This window comes from Pochonia chlamydosporia, chromosome 4 (assembly GCF_001653235.2).
Source record: "Pochonia chlamydosporia 170 chromosome 4, whole genome shotgun sequence".
NCBI classification, from domain to species: domain Eukaryota; kingdom Fungi; phylum Ascomycota; class Sordariomycetes; order Hypocreales; family Clavicipitaceae; genus Pochonia; species Pochonia chlamydosporia.
Genome location: NC_035793.1, coordinates 4,237,094 through 4,255,508, shown reverse-complemented (window position 1 = coordinate 4,255,508; position 18,415 = coordinate 4,237,094). Strand labels below are relative to the sequence as shown.

Below are 18,415 nucleotides of genomic sequence, written 5' to 3'. Positions count from 1 at the left end.
AGGCTCATCACCTATGCTGAAGTGTTAGCTATGCCGGTGTTATACTGACTCGCACGAGTTTCCTTTCGGTACGTACTTTCATCAATTTCCCAATTTGTGTTTGGGATTTGATGCATGATCCACTCTTTGATGGCGACGGCAGTTTGATCTAGTGCATCATTATAAGCCAAGAGGTCTTTGCCCTTGGAGGAGTCGCCGAAATTAGAAACTCCCTTCACTATGCCCAGACAGATAGGACCTCTTGGCTGAAAATGGTTACAGAGATGTATAAAAACGCTGGCCTCCATGTCGAGCGCGATGACATTTCGTCCGACCTAGCCATTTGTTAATTGTTACTCGCGATTTGGGATAGCAAACAGCCGTATACGTACCGACGACCGAATGCGCTCGAAAATCCACCCAGCATCGCCTCGAACAGCCGACCCCGACATATATTCCCCGTAATGAATTCCCGCTTGTTTGCGAGACTCCGCAAATGCTTGCATGTTGCCGGCCTCCGCCGTGACTGGCTTGTAGTCCGGTTGGAAACGCGCAGCGCCAGACTCGCCAGCTTCCCATTTCCCCTCCTCATAGTTGACCGCAGCTTCGCCAAATATCACGTCGCGCAGCTTTATATTCACTTTCTTGTTCGGGTCGTCGAAGCCAGCGCAGACTCCAGCGTGCAGGACGAAGCGTGGCGATAGGGTGTTGATAAGAATGGCTGCACTAACGGCAAAGGACTGTATCCCCTGCCGCAAGGAGCTCGTGATGTAGTATTTCAGGTTGTCTCCCGATGCTAGTTGGAACTCGCCGAGATAGAATGTGTGCGCGTCTCTAACCATAGACACTTGGTGGCCGCCGAGCCGGTGCGCATCGTTGTTGATACCGAGTGCTTGCGCAATTCGTTGTGCGTCCGCTGGTCGGCCGCAGATAATGCATACTGGGCTATTGCGTAGCCGTCGCAAGTTTGAATTACTCTCTTTCGTGTTCGGCATGGCTTGTGTGTTACTTTAAGATTGGGTGGTTTGTTGGTATGTCGCTAATACATCATTATCACATGAGGAAAGCCCCTTCAAAGGATAATTCTTCCACGGACGGCTTGTCGCATTTATTAAACTATTGACTTCGTTCACCCTCAACGCACACGGCACAGATACCACAATAGAACCGATCTCTAGTGAGGCTCCCGGCTACCCTCACTCTAATGCAGCTGAAATTAATATTCTTAAATGGCCCGGCACTACATCTAATGCCAGGGCTGAGAATCTCACGTTGGAGTGCGCCACCAACTCCATGCGGGCCTCGAACCTGTTCTGATATGTGAAGCTGAAAGCAACCATTTGTTTGTCCATTTGTTTGTCCTGTGCATATGCTCACTCAGCCCTGTGGCAGCACATCAGCCCGGTAACACTTCGAGACATATTGGATTCAGGATGCGCGGTTAAAATAAACGTGGCTTTGAGTTGGGGGCGAGCCGTTACAGCTCCTCAGCGTCTGACGCAAGTCGATGATATTTTGACTGGCGGGGATATGTGTGCCCGTGATGCACGACCTGGCACATGCCCGTTCAGATGTATGATACGAAGATACATTGCATGCATCACGAATTACCCTTGGTTACCGTTCACAACGAGGAACATGTCGACCGGAGTGTCATTTCGCCTTTCCCGTAATTTCCGGATCTGGCCGTGTGTGGATCTTGGACGGTCCGGCCCGACGGTACGGAAACACGAAGTGGAGTCACAACCAGTAAGGGAAGGAGCGACCTTCATCAATGCCCTGTCAGTCAAAGCGAAGTATCTTGTCGCGATTCACTAGGAAACTACCTAGGTACTCATGAGGCTTGAAAGAAGTGCTGGTCATATAATCGCCTAACTAACCAACTATACAGAACATAGCCGTAGTGCCATCAGTAGCTCTGAGCATTGGAGGCTGTTTCAAGTGGTAAGGGTTATTCTCCTCCAACATCAGCCCCGTCTCAAATTATGCAGCCATTCAGCTTTTTCTTTTGTTCAATCCTTCTGAGACGATCTGACACATGCGCCGTACTTGTTCGGAATAATTTACCCATGTGAAATGGGTCCCCTGCAGAGGGAAGAACTCGATTCGAGATCTACTCACGTAATTCTCCAGGTTGTTGTTCGAAGACTTGGCATACCATTCATACAATTGCCTCTGCGTCGGAGTACCACTTGTACCCTCTGTACTCCCAGCTTTGAACAATACCAGTTGATCGGTAGCCTTCTCTACGGCACGGAAGCCCGCAGGATCTGGTCTGTAATTGTAGTAGATTTGGTCGAGGACCTGGTTGTTTTCTTCACCAATCTCCCTTGTTACCCAAGGAATGTCAAAGTATGGGTCGATAAGTGCCATGGTACCGATTTTGTCACCGCCATTTGCTAGGCGCTGGGCGATTTCCATACCGAGGATACCACCAAAGCTCCAACCCAGCATATGATACGGCCCTTCAGGTTGAACTTCTCGAATATGTGAGATATAGTACTCTGCCAAGCCCTCAAATGTCGATAGTGTCCCGCAATCTCGATAATGGTTGTTGAATACAATCAACCTCTGATTTGGTAGGCCTTGGACGACATTGTGAAAGTAACTTTCAGCTCCGCCTTCACCAGGGGGCAGCATGAACAGATAGGGACCTTGCCTGTCCCCATCATCGAATGCAAAGTAGGGCGTGAAGACCAGTCCAACATCCAAATCAGTCTGAGTTGGCAAGTCTTCAGCCATGGCGGCGTCAATGACACTCTGCAACGTGCCCTTTATCGTACGTAGCATCGAGTTGTTGGTAGTCTCATCTAAGCAGCTGCTCATGTCAATTGTCAGTTGCTCATTGGCCACAGCAAAAGTGATGTCAACCATGGAGGAGCTTCGACCTCTATCCTCTGGATGTGTATACAACCCAGGACGAAGTTCCGTCTCACCCAAAACCAGGTACCAATCTCCCCTACCTTTTCGGCTTTGGTCGATGCGGCCTAAATAGTTGACACTGATAGGGGGTAAAGAGTCCTGTAGATAGCCGTAACATGGCCCATACCCGATACCTTTATTAGGGACTTTCTTCAAGCTTTGTTTGACGTCAAGAGGGCCCTGAACAAGGTCATTGACTTGTGGAATCTCAAACGGGTACATGCTGGTGAACCATCCGATGGTCCGACTGACGTCCAGAGAAGGATCAACACTTTCCTCACGACCATGGCCTTCGATGGTTACCATGCTTGGTGAGCCTGGTTTGACCTGCTGCAGCGTATAACCCACAGCAGTCAAAAGAACATCCAGCATTCCCACACCGAGGCGCGGGCAAGCATGTTGCAGAAGGGATATAGTCTCCTTTTGAGAGAGCTTTTCTTCACAGTATGTGGCGATGTCGGAATCTTGTGGAGGGACTTTCGCGCCTTGAAGCGTTTTCGCTCTTTGTTCCTTCCAGTATATTCTTTCCGAAGATGGCATGGTATACTGTTGAACCGCCAACGCCCACTGTTGGACACTGCTGCTCTTCATACCAAGCTCCATTCCATGGTATAGCCCGTGCAAGTCCGACTTGATAATGCTCCAGCTCACAGAGTCCATGATTAGGTGATGGAAAGAACACCAGATCCTTGCTGACCCGTCTTCGTACCCGTGGAGATATGCCATGGAGAATAAGGGGCCATGCTCAAAGTCAAACTCAGACTGCCACTGGGACAAAGTGTTTCGCATAATCTCAGTTCCTTGAATTCCTCTTACATCCAGTGCTTGTAACTCAATCCTTTCGAAGTCCATTGGGAATGTTTGTTTATAGCGGCCACTGCTCTTGTGCAGCCGCATCCTGAGAACGTCATGACGATCTTGAAGCATCCCCACGGCCCGTTTCAACTTGTCGATATCTAACTGCGGTGTACGAATAGAAAAGCAGTGATTCCAGAACGCAGGATGTTTCAGCTTCTTGACCAGAAACCAGTTCTGTATTGGCAGCATCGGCGCATCACCCTCCACCAAGCCTTGGTCGGCCCGGAGACGGGGTAACAGCGCAAGGTTTTGATCTTTGGCAAACACATTGTCATGAATGGCCCTGACCGTGCGCTGTAAGAACAGGTCCTTGATTGTGACCTTTCTACCTAGCTGGCGATGTATATCCCCGACAAGCTGTAGAGATGTAAGACTATCACCACCCATCTTGAACAAGTCGTCGTCAATGCCGCAGCAACCACTACCGACTGCGGAAGCCCAAAGTTGGCAAAGTTTGACTTCAAGCAGATTCCGTGGCGCGGTGTAGGCGACAGTATTTTGTTGATGTTGCAATGTCGCTAGTCGCTTGACATCTAGTTTCCCATTGATAGTAACTGGAAGCGACCCTTCAACATGGTGAAAATTGCTCGGGATCATGAAATTCGGAAGTTTTGTAGCAACGGCATGGTGAACATCTAATGTAGATTTTGAACATCCATCGCCAAGGGTATAGTAAGCGATGAGTTTGGATGCTGTCCGCGATTTCTGGTTACTTTCTTCATAGTGTGGTACAACAGCCGCTTCTCGCACGCCTTGCACGGAAGCTAAACAGGCTTGAACTTCGGACAATTCGATGCGAAATCCTCTGAGTTTCACTTGCTGATCTCGTCGCCCGATGTATTCAATCCTGCCAGGACCACAGTACCTGACTAAGTCTCCGGTCTTGTACATTGTCCTGAAAGCCTCGTTCGTGTCGATAGGATTGGCAACAAATCGCTCCATGGTCAAGGAAGTTTGGTTGAGATAGCCACGTGCAATACAGTCGCCAGCTATGTATAGTTCCCCGACGGCATACAGCGGAACGTGCTGCAATCTATCATTGAGCACATAGGCCCTGCTTCCAGGTAGTTCATCACAAAGAGCTTTATTGAATGCGGCGCCTGCGGGAAATCCCGTCACCAGATTATACACTGTTGTTTCTGTGACACCGTACGCGTTATTCACCGGTCCCTTAAATTGCGCACGGATGTTGTCGTATTGTGAGGAATGGAACTCCTCACCAGCTGCGGTGATCATTTGAAGATGCTGAAGTCGAGAGAGTTGGATCTGTTGAAGTACAGATGGAGTTCCGCTGAGATAGGAAAGCCTCTCCATATTTGCCATCTCGTAAAAGCTCTCGTGAGTTATGCCTTCGTCAGGTGGAATAATAAGCTTGTTGCCACTGAGAATAGAGAGACCAATTTGCTCAATAGAGAAATCGAAGACATAATTAGAGAGAAACAAGATAGCTTGTGGGCTATTTGTAGCGCCAAAATAGCGTCTAGCCAGAGTTTCACAGAATTTGGTAACGCTTTGTTGCTCAACCAGCACACCTTTGGGTTTTCCAGTAGTGCCAGAGGTGAAGATAATGTACGCAAGGCCAGGTGTTGGGCCTGTTGGCAATGCAGGGTTGGTCGACGGCTGCATCTTGACCGCGTTTGATGTCTCAAGATTGTCAATCATGAGAATCTGAATGTCGTGGGCGATTTCTGCTATAGGTTTGTAGCTCGACGAAGTGATTAGTAGCTTTGCTTTTGTTTGTTCAAGGATATGCTTGGTACGTTGAGTAGGATAATCCGGATCCAAGGGAACGTAAGCAGCTCCAGCTTTCCAAACCGCAAGAATACTGACTATCATGTCAATGCCCTTGCCCAACATAAGGGCAATGGGATCATCTTTCTTGACAGCTATGTTTGCGAGTATCCAGTGCGCGAGTTGATTCGCCCTGGCATTGAGGTCGCCATATGATATTTTGCACTTGTCTCCGACGACAGCAATTTGCTCAGAGTTGAGACTGACTTGATTCTCAAATAGAGCGGCAAGAGATGGCACTTTGGGGGTATCAGAGTGCTGATGATAATCTTGATAAGTAATAGCGGTTGCTGGTAAAAGGCCAGAAATGCTGGACCGAACGTCCACGTCTGCCAGCCGCTGAAGAATCTGTTGATAGCTGTGCATAAAACTCCGAATAGTGCACTCTTCAAACAAACTCGTGGCGTAGTTGAAGTTGACTTGCATTGCACCATTTTCTTGTTCTGCCACTGTGACATTCAAGTCGAATTTAGCCACGGAAGCCAAGCCAATGGTCGGACTATAGTCGCAGAGTAAACCAGCCTCGTCTGCGCCTTGAGAGTTGCCGCTTTCGGTTTCCCAATTGAACACCGTCTGAACTAGAGGATGGCGACTTGGGTCATGTATCTCCTCTGACAACTTGACGATATCCTGGAATGGCATGTCCATGTGAATTTGCGCATCAACTAACTGCCTTTGAACTGACGCGATCAGACCACGCACATCCACATCGCCCAACGTAACCTGCAGCGGTAACAAGTTTACGAAAAACCCAATCACTGATTCATATTCCAGACGACTTCGGTGCGAAGCAGGAACACCTATAGCAATTGTGTCTTGCATAGTATACACGCTCAGGAGGTAGCAGTAAGCTGCGAGCATGACTGTGTATAAGCTCGCACCTTCATGTTTCGCCAAGTTTCGTAGTTTTGACGCAAGATCAGAATCAACAGATAAGCGCAAGTCACTTCCAATGTAGTCAAATCTGCTCGGTCTCGGCTTATCCGTAGCTAGCGACAAAGGCGTAAAGCCCTCCAATTTGCCTTTCCAAAATTCGGACAATACCTCATAACGCCGTGATGAAAGAGTTTGACGGTGCTCTACCGCATATTCTTTGTACTGTACTGGCAATATTGGCAGAGTAGTTACGCTCTGGTGGTTGATGAACTTGTCGTAGTACGCCATCAAATCTCTTCTGAAAAGCTCCCAAGACCATGCGTCAAATGCGATATGGTGGAAAACAAAACTGCAGTAAGTTTTCTTGCTATGTGCTAGTCGATAGATGGTCATCTTGAATGGTGGCTCAGACTCCAAACAAAAGACCTGCTCAACAGCCTTGGCCATTTGCAGCTGCATATCGTCTTCAGAGCCAGGCTGTAGGATGTCCACTAAGAGAAGATTCCGAGCGTCATCTTCACTCAATATCTTCTGCTGAAATTTAGAGCTATCATGGGGACGAACAAGAACCGTTCGGAGACTCTCGTGTCGCCCCACGACAGCTTTAACAGCATTTTCGAGCGATGTTAAGCACACGGTGGTGTCAAGCTCCTGAAGAAACGAGATATTGTACGCGTTGCCATCTTGAGCAAAGTTTTGGAGAAACAAAAGTCTTTCCTGAGCAGGAGATACTGGGATATATACCAATGCCTCCTTTGCTAATGGCGCAAGATTCCGAACTTCGGTCGCGCCGGCCGCAATCCAACGAGCGAATGCCTCGATCGTCGGATACTTGAACAAATGATTGACAGTAACAGACACACCAAGTGCCTTCATAGCTGCAAAAGATAACTTAGTGCTTCGTAAACTATCTCCGCCCAAGCCAAAGAAGTCGCTATAGATGCTAATGCTTTCCACAGGAATATCCAGAAGCCCGGCCCAGATCTTCGCGAGAATTTTCTCAATCTCGGTACGAGGAGGTACCACTTCGTCTTCGGCGGTATCCTCAGGTACAGGTAGAGCTTTAGAATCAAGCTTACCGCTCACGGTAACTGGAAATTTGTCCATTGCCATCAATCGAGAAGGCACCATGTAGGTAGGTAGCCTACTCTGCAAAAACCGCCGGATTGCTTGCGGTGAAAGGAGACCGGAAGAAACATAATATCCAATGAGGTACTTCTGACCATCGGATGGTCTCTCCTTTGCGAGAACAATAGACTGTTCAATCTCAGGATATGAACATAGTATGGCTTCAATCTCTCCTAGTTCGATCCGCTGCCCTCGAATCTTAACTTGGAAATCGTTTCGTCCCAGATATTCCACTTCACCATCAGCAGACTCGATCCACCTAACCAAATCACCTGTTTTGTAGAGACGTGCATTCCTTCCCTCGATTTTTTCTTGCTCCGTTTGGAAAGGATTGGGAGGGAATCGTTCCGCAGTAAGATCAGCCCGATTGTGGTATCCACGAGCTACACCATCGCCACCCAAGTAGAGTTCTCCAACAGCACCTATCGGGACACGCTTCATGTCGTCATTGAGGACATAACTGGTGCTATTGGCTACTTGTTTGCCAATGCTCTTGTCGGTGCGTCTCTCTGGAAATGGGTACAGCCGCTTGTGAGTTGTGATGGAAACCTCAGTGGGACCGTAGCCATTGATGATCAACCCAGGGAAGCTTTCACGGATTTTGTCAAACACTGGCTCACTGAAAGCTTCTCCAACACAGTCGATCCGTCGCAAATGGTTTCTAAAACGGCTGAATTCATACATGGAGATAACAGACGGAGTACCAGAGAGGTAGGTAACCCGATTTGTCTCAATGTATTGATACAGTCGTTCCTTGTCCCCTCGCATCTCATCGTTAAGCACAAGTAGGGTTTGGCCATTGAGCAAAGCGTCCGTCATTTGCTCGACAAAGTGGTCGAAAACGTAATTGGAAAAGGAGAGTATGACTTCGTCAACCGTATCTCTGAGTCCGAAGATCTTGCTTAGAGAGACAGCAAGGTTGACAACGCCATGGTGTTCTACCATCACACCTTTAGGTCGCCCAGTCGTGCCAGAGGTGTACATGACATACGCGAGATCCATCGCGGTACAAGACGTAACCGGATGGGTTGGACTCGGTGGCAATTTTGCACCCGTTTCAGAAGAAATGATAGGTATTGAGTTGCCCTCGGAGATGCTAGCCAAGCGGTCCAAGTACTTCTCATCTGCAATAATTGCCAAGGCGGAGGTGTCATCCAAGATATATTTGATGCGGTCATCTGGATAGCTGGGATCAATTGGGACATATGCGCCGCCAGATTTCCAGACAGCAAGAATACTGGTGATCAAATGCTCGCTCTTCTCGATGACCAAGGCCACTAGCTTATTAGGCTTGATCGGAGCCTTTGCCAGCAGATGGTAAGCTAGTGAATTCGATCTGCAATTCAACTCGTGGTACGTGAGCTTCCGATGTTCATAAATGACTGCTGTCTTGCTTGGCTTCTGCTGTGCCTCTGTCTCAAACAGTGAATGCAATGTACCACTGGGAAACTCGTCACTTGTAGAGTTCCACTTATCCAGCTGCTTCAACTGGTCTATCGACAGATATTCAATATCTCGAATTGGTGCGTGAGCATCGCGGGCGATATTTTCCAGTGTATCATGCACAGTCTGCAGTAAAACTTGGATCGTATCATCGCCGAACAGCTCGCTAGCATAACAAATTGTAAAATCGCATCCTTTGTCGTCGACCTCTTGCGCAACTACAGCTAATGGATAGCTGAGCTTCTCTGTTCCGCCCACAATGCGATACTTCAGCAACGCTTTGTGTTGTTCTCTTCGTGACTCATCCAGGTTTGGATAGTTCTCCAATACAAATAACGTATCAAAAAGACCATGCTTTAGGTCGTCTTTGCGTAGTCGACCTAATTCGACGTTACCCCTTGAGTTCATCGCATTCACCTGACTTTGTACTAGGGAAATGGCATCCAGGGCCGACAAGTCTCTGTACCGTGTGTGGTCGAGAATAAGAGGTAGAGTGTTAATAAACAAGCCGATGGAACGCTCAATTCCTTCAATTGGTAGATTGCGACCAGAGATAGTTGTACCAGTGATGGTGTGGCTTCCGCCTCCGTACGCATGAAGGACAAGATGCCAGATCAACTGTAAGATGGAGTGAAGAGTGATGCCCATAGCGGAGCATTGTTCCAGCAGTTTGACCATGGACGCATTCCGCGGCAAGAAAATACTCCGTTGCTTCTGCTCTTGTATTTGATCATAGTCGCCAAGAGGCACTTTGTACCGACTTGCCTCGTTGAGCAGGGCATTCAAGTCACATCGTTCTTCAACCTGGTCAATTTGCTTGGCCCAAAACTCCAAATGGTCATCACGGTGGCCTTGAAGATAAGTTTGAGCATCCAAATAGGCAGACTCTTCGTCTGTGTGGGGTTTGACTCCATTCGTCAAAGAGAGATACGTTTCATGGACATGGTCAAAGAGCAAGGGCAAGCTCCAACCATCGAGAATTGAGTGATGGCAGCTGAATATACCCATAGACTTCTCACCACGCATTTGAATAAAGTATACTCTCATCAAGCATCCCATGTTGAGATGATAACCTTCTGCGTGATCTCCGCGAAGTTTTTCATCAAGGAGTTGCCGCCGGCTCCCTTCGCTCTGTAAATTCGTGCCATCAATGACTCTCCAGTCAAGCTTAGCTTCTGGATCAACTACCTGCATTACGTCTGTTTCCCAGGCGAAACGGATTCTCAATGCCGGATATTCTCGGTGAACATGCTCCCATGCCGCACGATACAACTCTTCGTTTAGAGATAATCCGTACTCCAAAACGGATTGCATGATATAAGCGTCCGTCTGCTGTGATTTCAAGGAATGGTAAACAAATCCCTGCTGTAAACTATTGGCCATATAACGGGCCTCGGTCAGGCCATTCGTCTCTACGTGCTCAATGAACTGCGAAATGTCATGTCTATCGCCATTTACCAAAACTCCATTCTCCTGGGTCTTCAATCGCAATAAGTCCGCCATGGCTTGCAGAGTCCGCGTTTCGAAAACTTCCTCAATGCTAATTCCCACGCCAAGATGCTTTCTTACACGAGCAATCAGCTGAATGCAGGTGATGCTATGGCCACCTAAGCGGAAGAAGTTTTGCTCGAGGCCCATGGTTTCTGCAGATACTCCTAGCACGTCATCCCAAATCGCGGCCAGTTTCTCATCTAGTCTATCTCTGCGTTTGGTATGATGTGACGCAGGGACAGCCACGTCAACAATCGGAAGCGCTCTGAGATCGGCCTTGCCATTAATTGTAACAGGAATATTTGGCAGCTGAACCAAACGGGTAGGTACCATGTATCGTGGTAGCTTCTTCTCAAGGAAGGAAAGCAACTCATTCTCTGAGAGGGTCTTTTCATCGCAGACAAAGTATCCCACTAGATGATCTTGGGAGGTTTCGCGACCCGAACTGAGCAGCTTCTTAGAAACAACTATACTGGTCCGAACGCCAGGGTACAAGGCTAGTGTTGATTCAATCTCTCCTGGTTCAATTCGAATACCTCGCAGTTTAATCTGGAAGTCAATGCGGCCCAAGTACTCAACCTCGCCACTAGGAAGCCAGCGTGCCAAGTCACCAGTCTTGTACAACAACCCATTAACCCCGAGCTCTCTCTCTCTGAGCGTTTGATAAGGGTTTGGCAGAAACTTCTTTCGCGTCAACTCTTCTCGATTCATGTAGCCTCTAGAGATACCCAGACCGCCAATGTGTAATTCTCCCGAAACACCAAGTGGCACCCGCTTCAAATTCGCGTCCAATATGTAGCATTTGACGTTGCGAACTGGTCTTCCTAGACTCATGTCGAGTCGCTGTGATTCAGGTTCGAATATTTTCAGCGCTGTGACGAATGCTGACTCTGTGAAGCCATACTCGTTAAATATTCTGCCTTTAAAACGCCGTCTCAGTGCACCGTAGCGCGAATCTGTGAGGTTCTCGCCGACCAAGATTATCCGCTTCAAGGTTCGACAAGTAGTGAAGTCGTACTCCTGCAGAACGGAGGCGGTTCCATTTATGTATGTAACCTTGTGTTTGCGAATGTACGGTAATAAGGTGTTTGGGTCAAATTTGTCTTCATCGCCAATAATAGCGAGCTGGTTTCCCGTTGTCAGCGCCATGAGCATCTGGCGTACAAAAGGCTCAAAGACATATGCAGAAAATAGCAATATGACTTCGTCGTCATTTCCAGTAACTCCATACTTGGTCGACAGATCAGTGATGCTGTTAACCACGCTCGTGTGTTCCTTGTAAATTCCTTTTGGGAATCCCGTAGTCCCAGACGTGTAAGTTACGTACGCGAGCTGCTTGCTAGTCAATGCACGATTACTCAGATGAATAAATGTTTCGGCCAGTGGTTGCTCTGCAAGGCGGCGCATTGTCGACTCAAGTGGAATGATCTCAATCTGCCGATGTTCAAGGATCTCATTGCGCAGTCGGCAAATGTGTCGCTCGCTCGCGATTATATACTTCGTTTTCACATCATCAAGTACAAATTGTACTCTCTCATTAGGATACGCAGGGTCAATGGGAACATGAGCTGCGCCCGATTTCCAAACTCCAAGGATTGTCTCAATCATCATCTCGCTCTTGTCCAAGAATAAGCCAATGAGTTGCTCCGGTTGGATTGACTTTGAGCAAATGTAGTTTGCCAACTTGTTTGCTTGTGCGTTTAGTTCCTTGTACGTGATTCGCTTTTCGCCGCAAATTAATGCAACTCTCTCTGGATAACGCTCGGCTGCCTCTTCAACCAAATGGTGCAGTCTTTTCGTGGAAGGGTATTCGCCATCTGTGTTGTTCCACACTTCCATCTGGTTGACTTGGTCTTGTGGAAGGAGTTCAATATCCCCCAAAAGCAAAGTCGGCTCAGTTGATGCACGTAATAGTGTGGACAATGCGCTCAAGAAACTATCCACCACCATGGCATCGAAGAGACTCTCGGCGTACATCATGGTAAGTTTCCAGCAGGAACCTGCCATGTTGACTTGCAGTACGAGAGGGAAAGCTATTGAACCTATCGAAGGTGCTGTCTTTTGCGTTTTGCTGAATACAACAATGAGATCCAGAAGTTCTTGTCTGACCAGTTCACTTGGGACTACCGTCGCGCCATCAGGATGGTCATCAGGCTGTGAGCGTTCCTTCATGTCCGCAATTGCTGCTGAAACATGTCTGCTTTCTTGGTTCTCATGATTTGCGATGGTTGGCAGCACAGTCCACACGGGCTTCGCAGGATTAGTCTGCTCGACAAACGACGCCGTTACTGTATGAGAGCCATTGCCAAACCCTTTGAGCATCTGATGGACTGCAAATAGCAGTATCAACTCCTGCGAGACCTTGCTCTTTACAAATGCAGACTTGATTGCCCCAAAAAGTCTGCCCGAGACGTCAATGGACTGATTCTTCATAGATAGAGCTTCTCCGTCCATGCCGGTGGAAGCCAGTTGATACCTCACAGGCTCTCGGCTCAATCCACTCAAATCACACCTTTCTGTGATATTTTGGACTTCGTCTTTCCATTTTTCCAGAGAATCGGAGGGTATTCGGTATTCAGGACTGCAAATCTCATCCGAGCTTATGTGCTCATGACCAGTGGTTCCATTGGCATGCCCATTTCCATTGAGTTTGTTGCCATTGACTTTTAGTTGTGACAATTTTAGAGGGACCTCGCCAGGCTCATACGTTGGCACTATTGGCTCAAATATTTCTGAAGGAGGTGGCATTTTCTTGATGCTTCTTGTAATTGTAAAGTCTTATGCAGTGTATCGTAATGCAAGGTGTGGTCTAACACACTTTATGTCGCTTTTCTCTATTTCCGCACTTGGATGACAATGGTTGAGTGACACAACTCAATTGAAAGAGCCAGGATATATTGAAGAACACAACTTCCTGTACTTCTACTTACGGTAGAGCCATCATAGAGCTACCACAACTATGATCAAGCACCATCCAGTTGCCAAGGCTATACTGCAATGCAATCCTTGCCATCCAAACCATCTAGTTACTATTTCTTTCTCCTGCCTGTTACTTGTTTAGATCGTCGCATTGAAGTGCCAAACTTACCAAACTTGGCATCAAGTTGGTCATAGTCCATACCAGCTTATTCGTTTGCTCCTCGGCTACCTCGTTGCCGCTATGTCGCGGCTGGTCAATGGGTACTTGGCCGTGGACTTCGTCAACCGCCGCCGCCCCCAACTTTCTTCCTGTAGTTTCAATCGAATTCTTGGCCAGCTGAAATTCATGCCTATTGCGGGTAAAGCCACGTTTCGCAATAGAATTCTCATAGTGGTTAGCCACTAGCATGATATCCCTCCACAAATGATACCACGGTGACCACTGTAATCGAGTAGCGCCCGAATCCCCAGTTCCGTTACCAAAAATATAGAATGAACTATCTATAATTACGCAGCTTACGAACTTAGCAGACTCGTACTGCGCGACTCGGTGCCTAATTTTGCCCGCCGCTTACCTTGATAGTGCGTGACGGCCGCACCCAATGTCACCTACATGGCACAACTTCGACGCTACCGTGGTCCGTGTGGGTTCACTGGTGGTAAAGGGATCAGACTCTCTTCTTTGCTGCTCTATTCACTATAACTCGTCGCTTTATTGGTGACGATCCCCCGAAGAAATTGCCAAGGCAAGTACTCATGGATGAAGTGTGGTAGCATCGCTTGAAAGTAGGAAGTGGGACTTGCATGATGTAGGATCTTGCAGATGTAAGCCATTGACACCAATTCTAGCTCCAAACGCCACGAGATTTTGGCCCATCATAGTTTACACCGCACGGCACATGGAGAGTGTAACTTGCAGATAGGACGGGCGATCGCTGTCCCACCACGGGTCATCGTCGTTCATGACGGTGTTTGCAACCGCCACCAGCGCCCGTGGCTTGAGCCAAGCCTTCCAGGAAGGCCTCAATTTCCTAATCTTGTTTCGGGATATTTACCTCCTATGGAAAGTGGGAGGGCTGAGAATGCGGCAAAATTTTTAACGAGCGGGCATAGATGACCCGTTCACGATTCAGATTTGTCAGTTGGCGTGTTCATCCGTGGTGACGGAGTGCGGCTCCAAAATGCTCAAAACCAATGTCACACTAATGACACATGTAACTAGAAAAAGGTGTTGGGGTACATTCTTGAAATCCCCAGCTATTATTACCTCTTGGCGGCGTTATTACATGTCAGGGCAGACGGATGTAGATAGAACCCAAAACTTGCCTAACAAAAAGTTGCATTTAAACCATCCGGTGAGATTTATCGGCTTCTGGCTTACGATGCAACTTTCTCTTACACACAAGCTCTAAGCTTCTTGACCGTTTCAATTTTGCTCTTCCAATATCACACGAACTTTCCTGCAGCCAGCTATTACGTCCATCATTTCATCATGGGTTCCGTCTCAGCAGCTAACGTCCCTCGAATTGACATTTCACCTCTCTTTGGTGAAAACAAGCAAAAGAAACTCGAAGTAGCCAGGGAAATCGACGCTGCTTCTCGAGACACGGGATTCTTTTATGCCGTCAACCACGGTGTAGACCTGAAGTGGTTGTCCGAAGAAACCAAGAAGTTCCACATGTCCCTGACCCACGAGGAGAAGTGGAAGCTAGCCATCCGAGCTTACAACAAAGAACATGAAGCCAAGATCCGAAGCGGCTACTCCCTGTCGATTCCCGGCAAAAAGGCAGTCGAATCTCTCTGCTATCTCAACCCCTCCTTCCAACCCGATCATCCCCGCATCAAAAAACCAACTCCTCTTCACGAGGTGAATGACTGGCCGGAGGAGGACAAGCATCCCGGTTTCCGCAACTTTGCAGAGAGTTATTTTTGGGAGGCATTCAGGGTTTCCAGTGCCCTGCTGCGTGGCTATGCTCTTGCCTTGGATAAAGACGAGGACTTCTTTACACGTCATTTTCGCAAGGGAGATACCTTGTCATCCGTGGTTTTGATCCGCTACCCGTTTTTGGATCCGTACCCGGAGCCGGCCATCAAAACTGCTGAGGATGGCACCAAGCTAAGCTTTGAGTGGCATGAGGATGTGTCCCTCATCACGGTGTTGTATCAGTCCGACGTGCAGAATCTGCAAGTCAAGACCCCGCAGGGGTGGTTGGATATTGAGGCTGATGACTCTGGTTACCTTGTCAATTGTGGTAACTACATGTCACATATTACTGACAACTACTATCCCGCTCCGATCCATCGTGTCAAGTGGGTGAATGAAGAGCGACAGTCACTGCCGTTTTTCGTCAACTTGGGCTTTGACGATGCAGTAGTCCCGTGGGACGCGGCGGGAACTGGGAAAGAGCCAGCTGGAGAGACGATCTCATACGGAAACTATTTGCAGAATGGTTTGCTTGGGTTGATCAAGAAGAACGGGCAAACGTAGGGCCTCGAAGCGCAATGGATTCAGCGAGGTTACATGGCTCTGCTGCCGAGGTGGAAGCCATGTCCAGCAAGATGGAGAAGGGTCAATAGCATCAGGAAGCCCACTGTATCCAGTTAGATCGTCTCCAAGTCTGTTCCCTGTTCAGGCCCCTGGTGAGGTGGATGTTTGTGGGTGTTTGAACAAGGGCCATCCCGGGTGATTTGCTAGAGGCAACCTTAATTTGCAGCCACTATTGCGGTCAGGCCAGGTAATCGCGGCACTTCTCATCCGTTCGCTTATGACTCCAAGCCCAATTGCTTCGTCTCGTGGGTGCTTACGAACCATTGCTAGTGATTGCGGCTGAGGCGATCATCGGGCCGTCGGGGGGCTTGGGGAGCTTTCGAGGTAAGCACTTATTAAAATTCCCGATGGCAAGATCGCGCTTGTGATTTAGACCATTCACCTCTTACTGAGTCCAAATATGTTGCTCTAGAGGAAAAGTCTAATAGCAATTGAAGTAACAGCATGAATGAGTCAGTACGTCTCCTTTTCGTTTTGGATCTAAAGTGATCTTTTTGTTATGATTCATCAAGAGAACACTAATTACAAGACTCGGGCAGTACTACGGATACAGGTTGCAGCTTATAGTTTCGCCCCCTGCACTGCTGTAAGTACACCATCACCATCTTCAGTATACTGAATGTCCCTTTTCCACCCCATCCACTCTTTCAGCAACTCTTCGCCATGATGTCCCTTATTTATCACGCCACCTGTCCAATCCCCTTTCCCCTCAGGTATACCCTTGCCAGGAGTTCTAGCCATATGTACCGGAAGTCGCTGCGTATACCCCGCCCGCTCAAGTTCGGACTGTTCCAACACAGGCGTCGCACAAGCGTCAGTCCCATTAAACACATCTTCCCACTCTTTGCGAGTCTTTTGTTTAAAACGCTTCTCAAATGCGTCTTTCAGCGCTGGCCAGTTGTTTCTCTCGTCTCTTGAGGGAAGACCCGCTCCTTCAAGTCCCAAGCCTTGGATAAACGCCTTGTAAAACTGACGCTCCAATGCTCCAACAGCAAAATACTTGCCCTTTTCTTTCGTCTCGTATGTAGTATACCATGGACATCCCCCGTCAAGTACATTTTCCCCTCTGGGAAATCCCCAAAATGGAGTTTTGCTAGTTAGCCTGGGAAAAGTTGCAAGATATGCTGAACCATCCACCATATTGGCCTCGACAACTTGCCCTCGACCTGTCAAGTTTCGAGCTATCCAAGCCATTAGAATCCCAATAAAGCACATGGCACCTCCTCCGGCAAAATCTGCCAGAATATTACCCGGCGCATATGGGCTCTCATCAGACCGTCCCATCATGGACAGTACGCCAGAAACGGCTAGATAGTTGATGTCGTGGCCTGCCATGTCCTGATACTTACCATCTCGACGGAAACCGGTGAGCCGGGCAATGATCAAGCGTGGGTTATGTTTCAGCAGGACCTCAGTAGGCGACAACCCTAGACGTTCAAGGACTCCAGGGCGATAAGGGTCAATGAGAACATCGGCATTGGATAAGATCGACAACAAGATGGCCTTGGAAGAAGGTTGCTTCAGATCCAGGCAGATAGATGACTTGTGCCTTGCTAATACGTCACCCTTTGGTGAGCGGGGTCCATCTATACGAAGTACAGATGCACCATAGTCGGCGAGGAGAAGGCCACAGAATGGACCTGTTTGGCCAAAGGTACTGCTGTGTAAGCCGGCAACTTGCCAAGATGTACGAATATGTAATTTGCTACTCGGGGCATACCTGGTGCCAGACCTGCAAGTTCTACCACCCGCAGGCTGGATAGAGGATGGGCCAAGGCCATGAAGTCGTTGCCGGCTCGCGCAATGGCAACTCAAGGAATTGTCACTTCAGTTGTAGCGTATACGGAACGTTTCAAACTGGCAGGAAAAGTGAATGTCAGATTGCTGAGTTGGCAAACCGAGGTTGGTGTAAGACTGATTGCAACCCCGCGCTCAGCCTCAATATCCCTACTTGGTGCAACAAACCAATGCAGTTGGCTGCAAGGAGGTACGTATCAATCGTAGCAAGCATTGATAATACACTAGCTGCTCGATCTAGGAATGAGCTACGGTTGCGGAAAATCCGGTCTATTTTACACGGCAACAGGCAATACGTCTTACAACTCCGGAGTTAGTGGATTCGATCGACCGGCCTCAATCAAGTTAAGACAAGGCCCCCTCATTGCCGCAGATACCATTGATGAAAGTTGCGAAGTTCCTGAATCATGGCGCAGCTAGGTTGGGGTCCTCATTCCAAATTAATTTCCTGCCTATAGCGGCAAAATGCTGTTCTGTCAAATCATCTTACTGTTGTAAGTAAGGAATGCGAACTTGCAGGTGACTTCAAGAGCTCAACACGCGGATCGCCAATATCGATGTCGTTGTGAGACCGTCTCGTCGTCATCAATGCCATGGTTTTACAACTTCAACTAACGTAGGCTGCACGGTATTCACGTTGTTAGCTTGGGGTTACAATGGGCA

The 18,415-nt window shown here is 48.2% G+C and overlaps 3 protein-coding genes across 3 annotated transcripts; 1 reads left to right on the top strand and 2 right to left on the bottom strand.

Annotated features, from left to right (window-relative positions):
• Positions 1–1,974: 1,974 nt before the first annotated feature.
• On the bottom strand, positions 1,975–13,236 carry VFPPC_08658 (N-(5-amino-5-carboxypentanoyl)-L-cysteinyl-D-valine synthase; the record flags this gene model as incomplete). Its single annotated transcript, XM_018287330.1, has 2 exons — positions 1,975–3,669; positions 3,718–13,236. 2 exons carry the CDS (start codon positions 13,234–13,236, stop codon positions 1,975–1,977), a joined length of 11,214 nt encoding a protein of 3,737 aa, XP_018144310.1.
• Positions 13,237–14,899: 1,663 nt separating this feature from the next.
• VFPPC_08656 (isopenicillin N synthase) lies at positions 14,900–15,895 on the top strand (the record flags this gene model as incomplete). The annotated part of the gene is made up of 1 exon (XM_018287329.1): positions 14,900–15,895. One exon carries the CDS (start codon positions 14,900–14,902, stop codon positions 15,893–15,895), a length of 996 nt encoding a protein of 331 aa, XP_018144309.1.
• A 621-nt stretch (positions 15,896–16,516) lies between these two features.
• On the bottom strand, positions 16,517–17,736 carry VFPPC_08655 (isopenicillin N-CoA epimerase; the record flags this gene model as incomplete). The annotated part of the gene is made up of 2 exons (XM_018287328.1): positions 16,517–17,595; positions 17,676–17,736. 2 exons carry the CDS (start codon positions 17,734–17,736, stop codon positions 16,517–16,519), a joined length of 1,140 nt encoding a protein of 379 aa, XP_018144308.1.
• Positions 17,737–18,415: the final 679 nt, after the last annotated feature.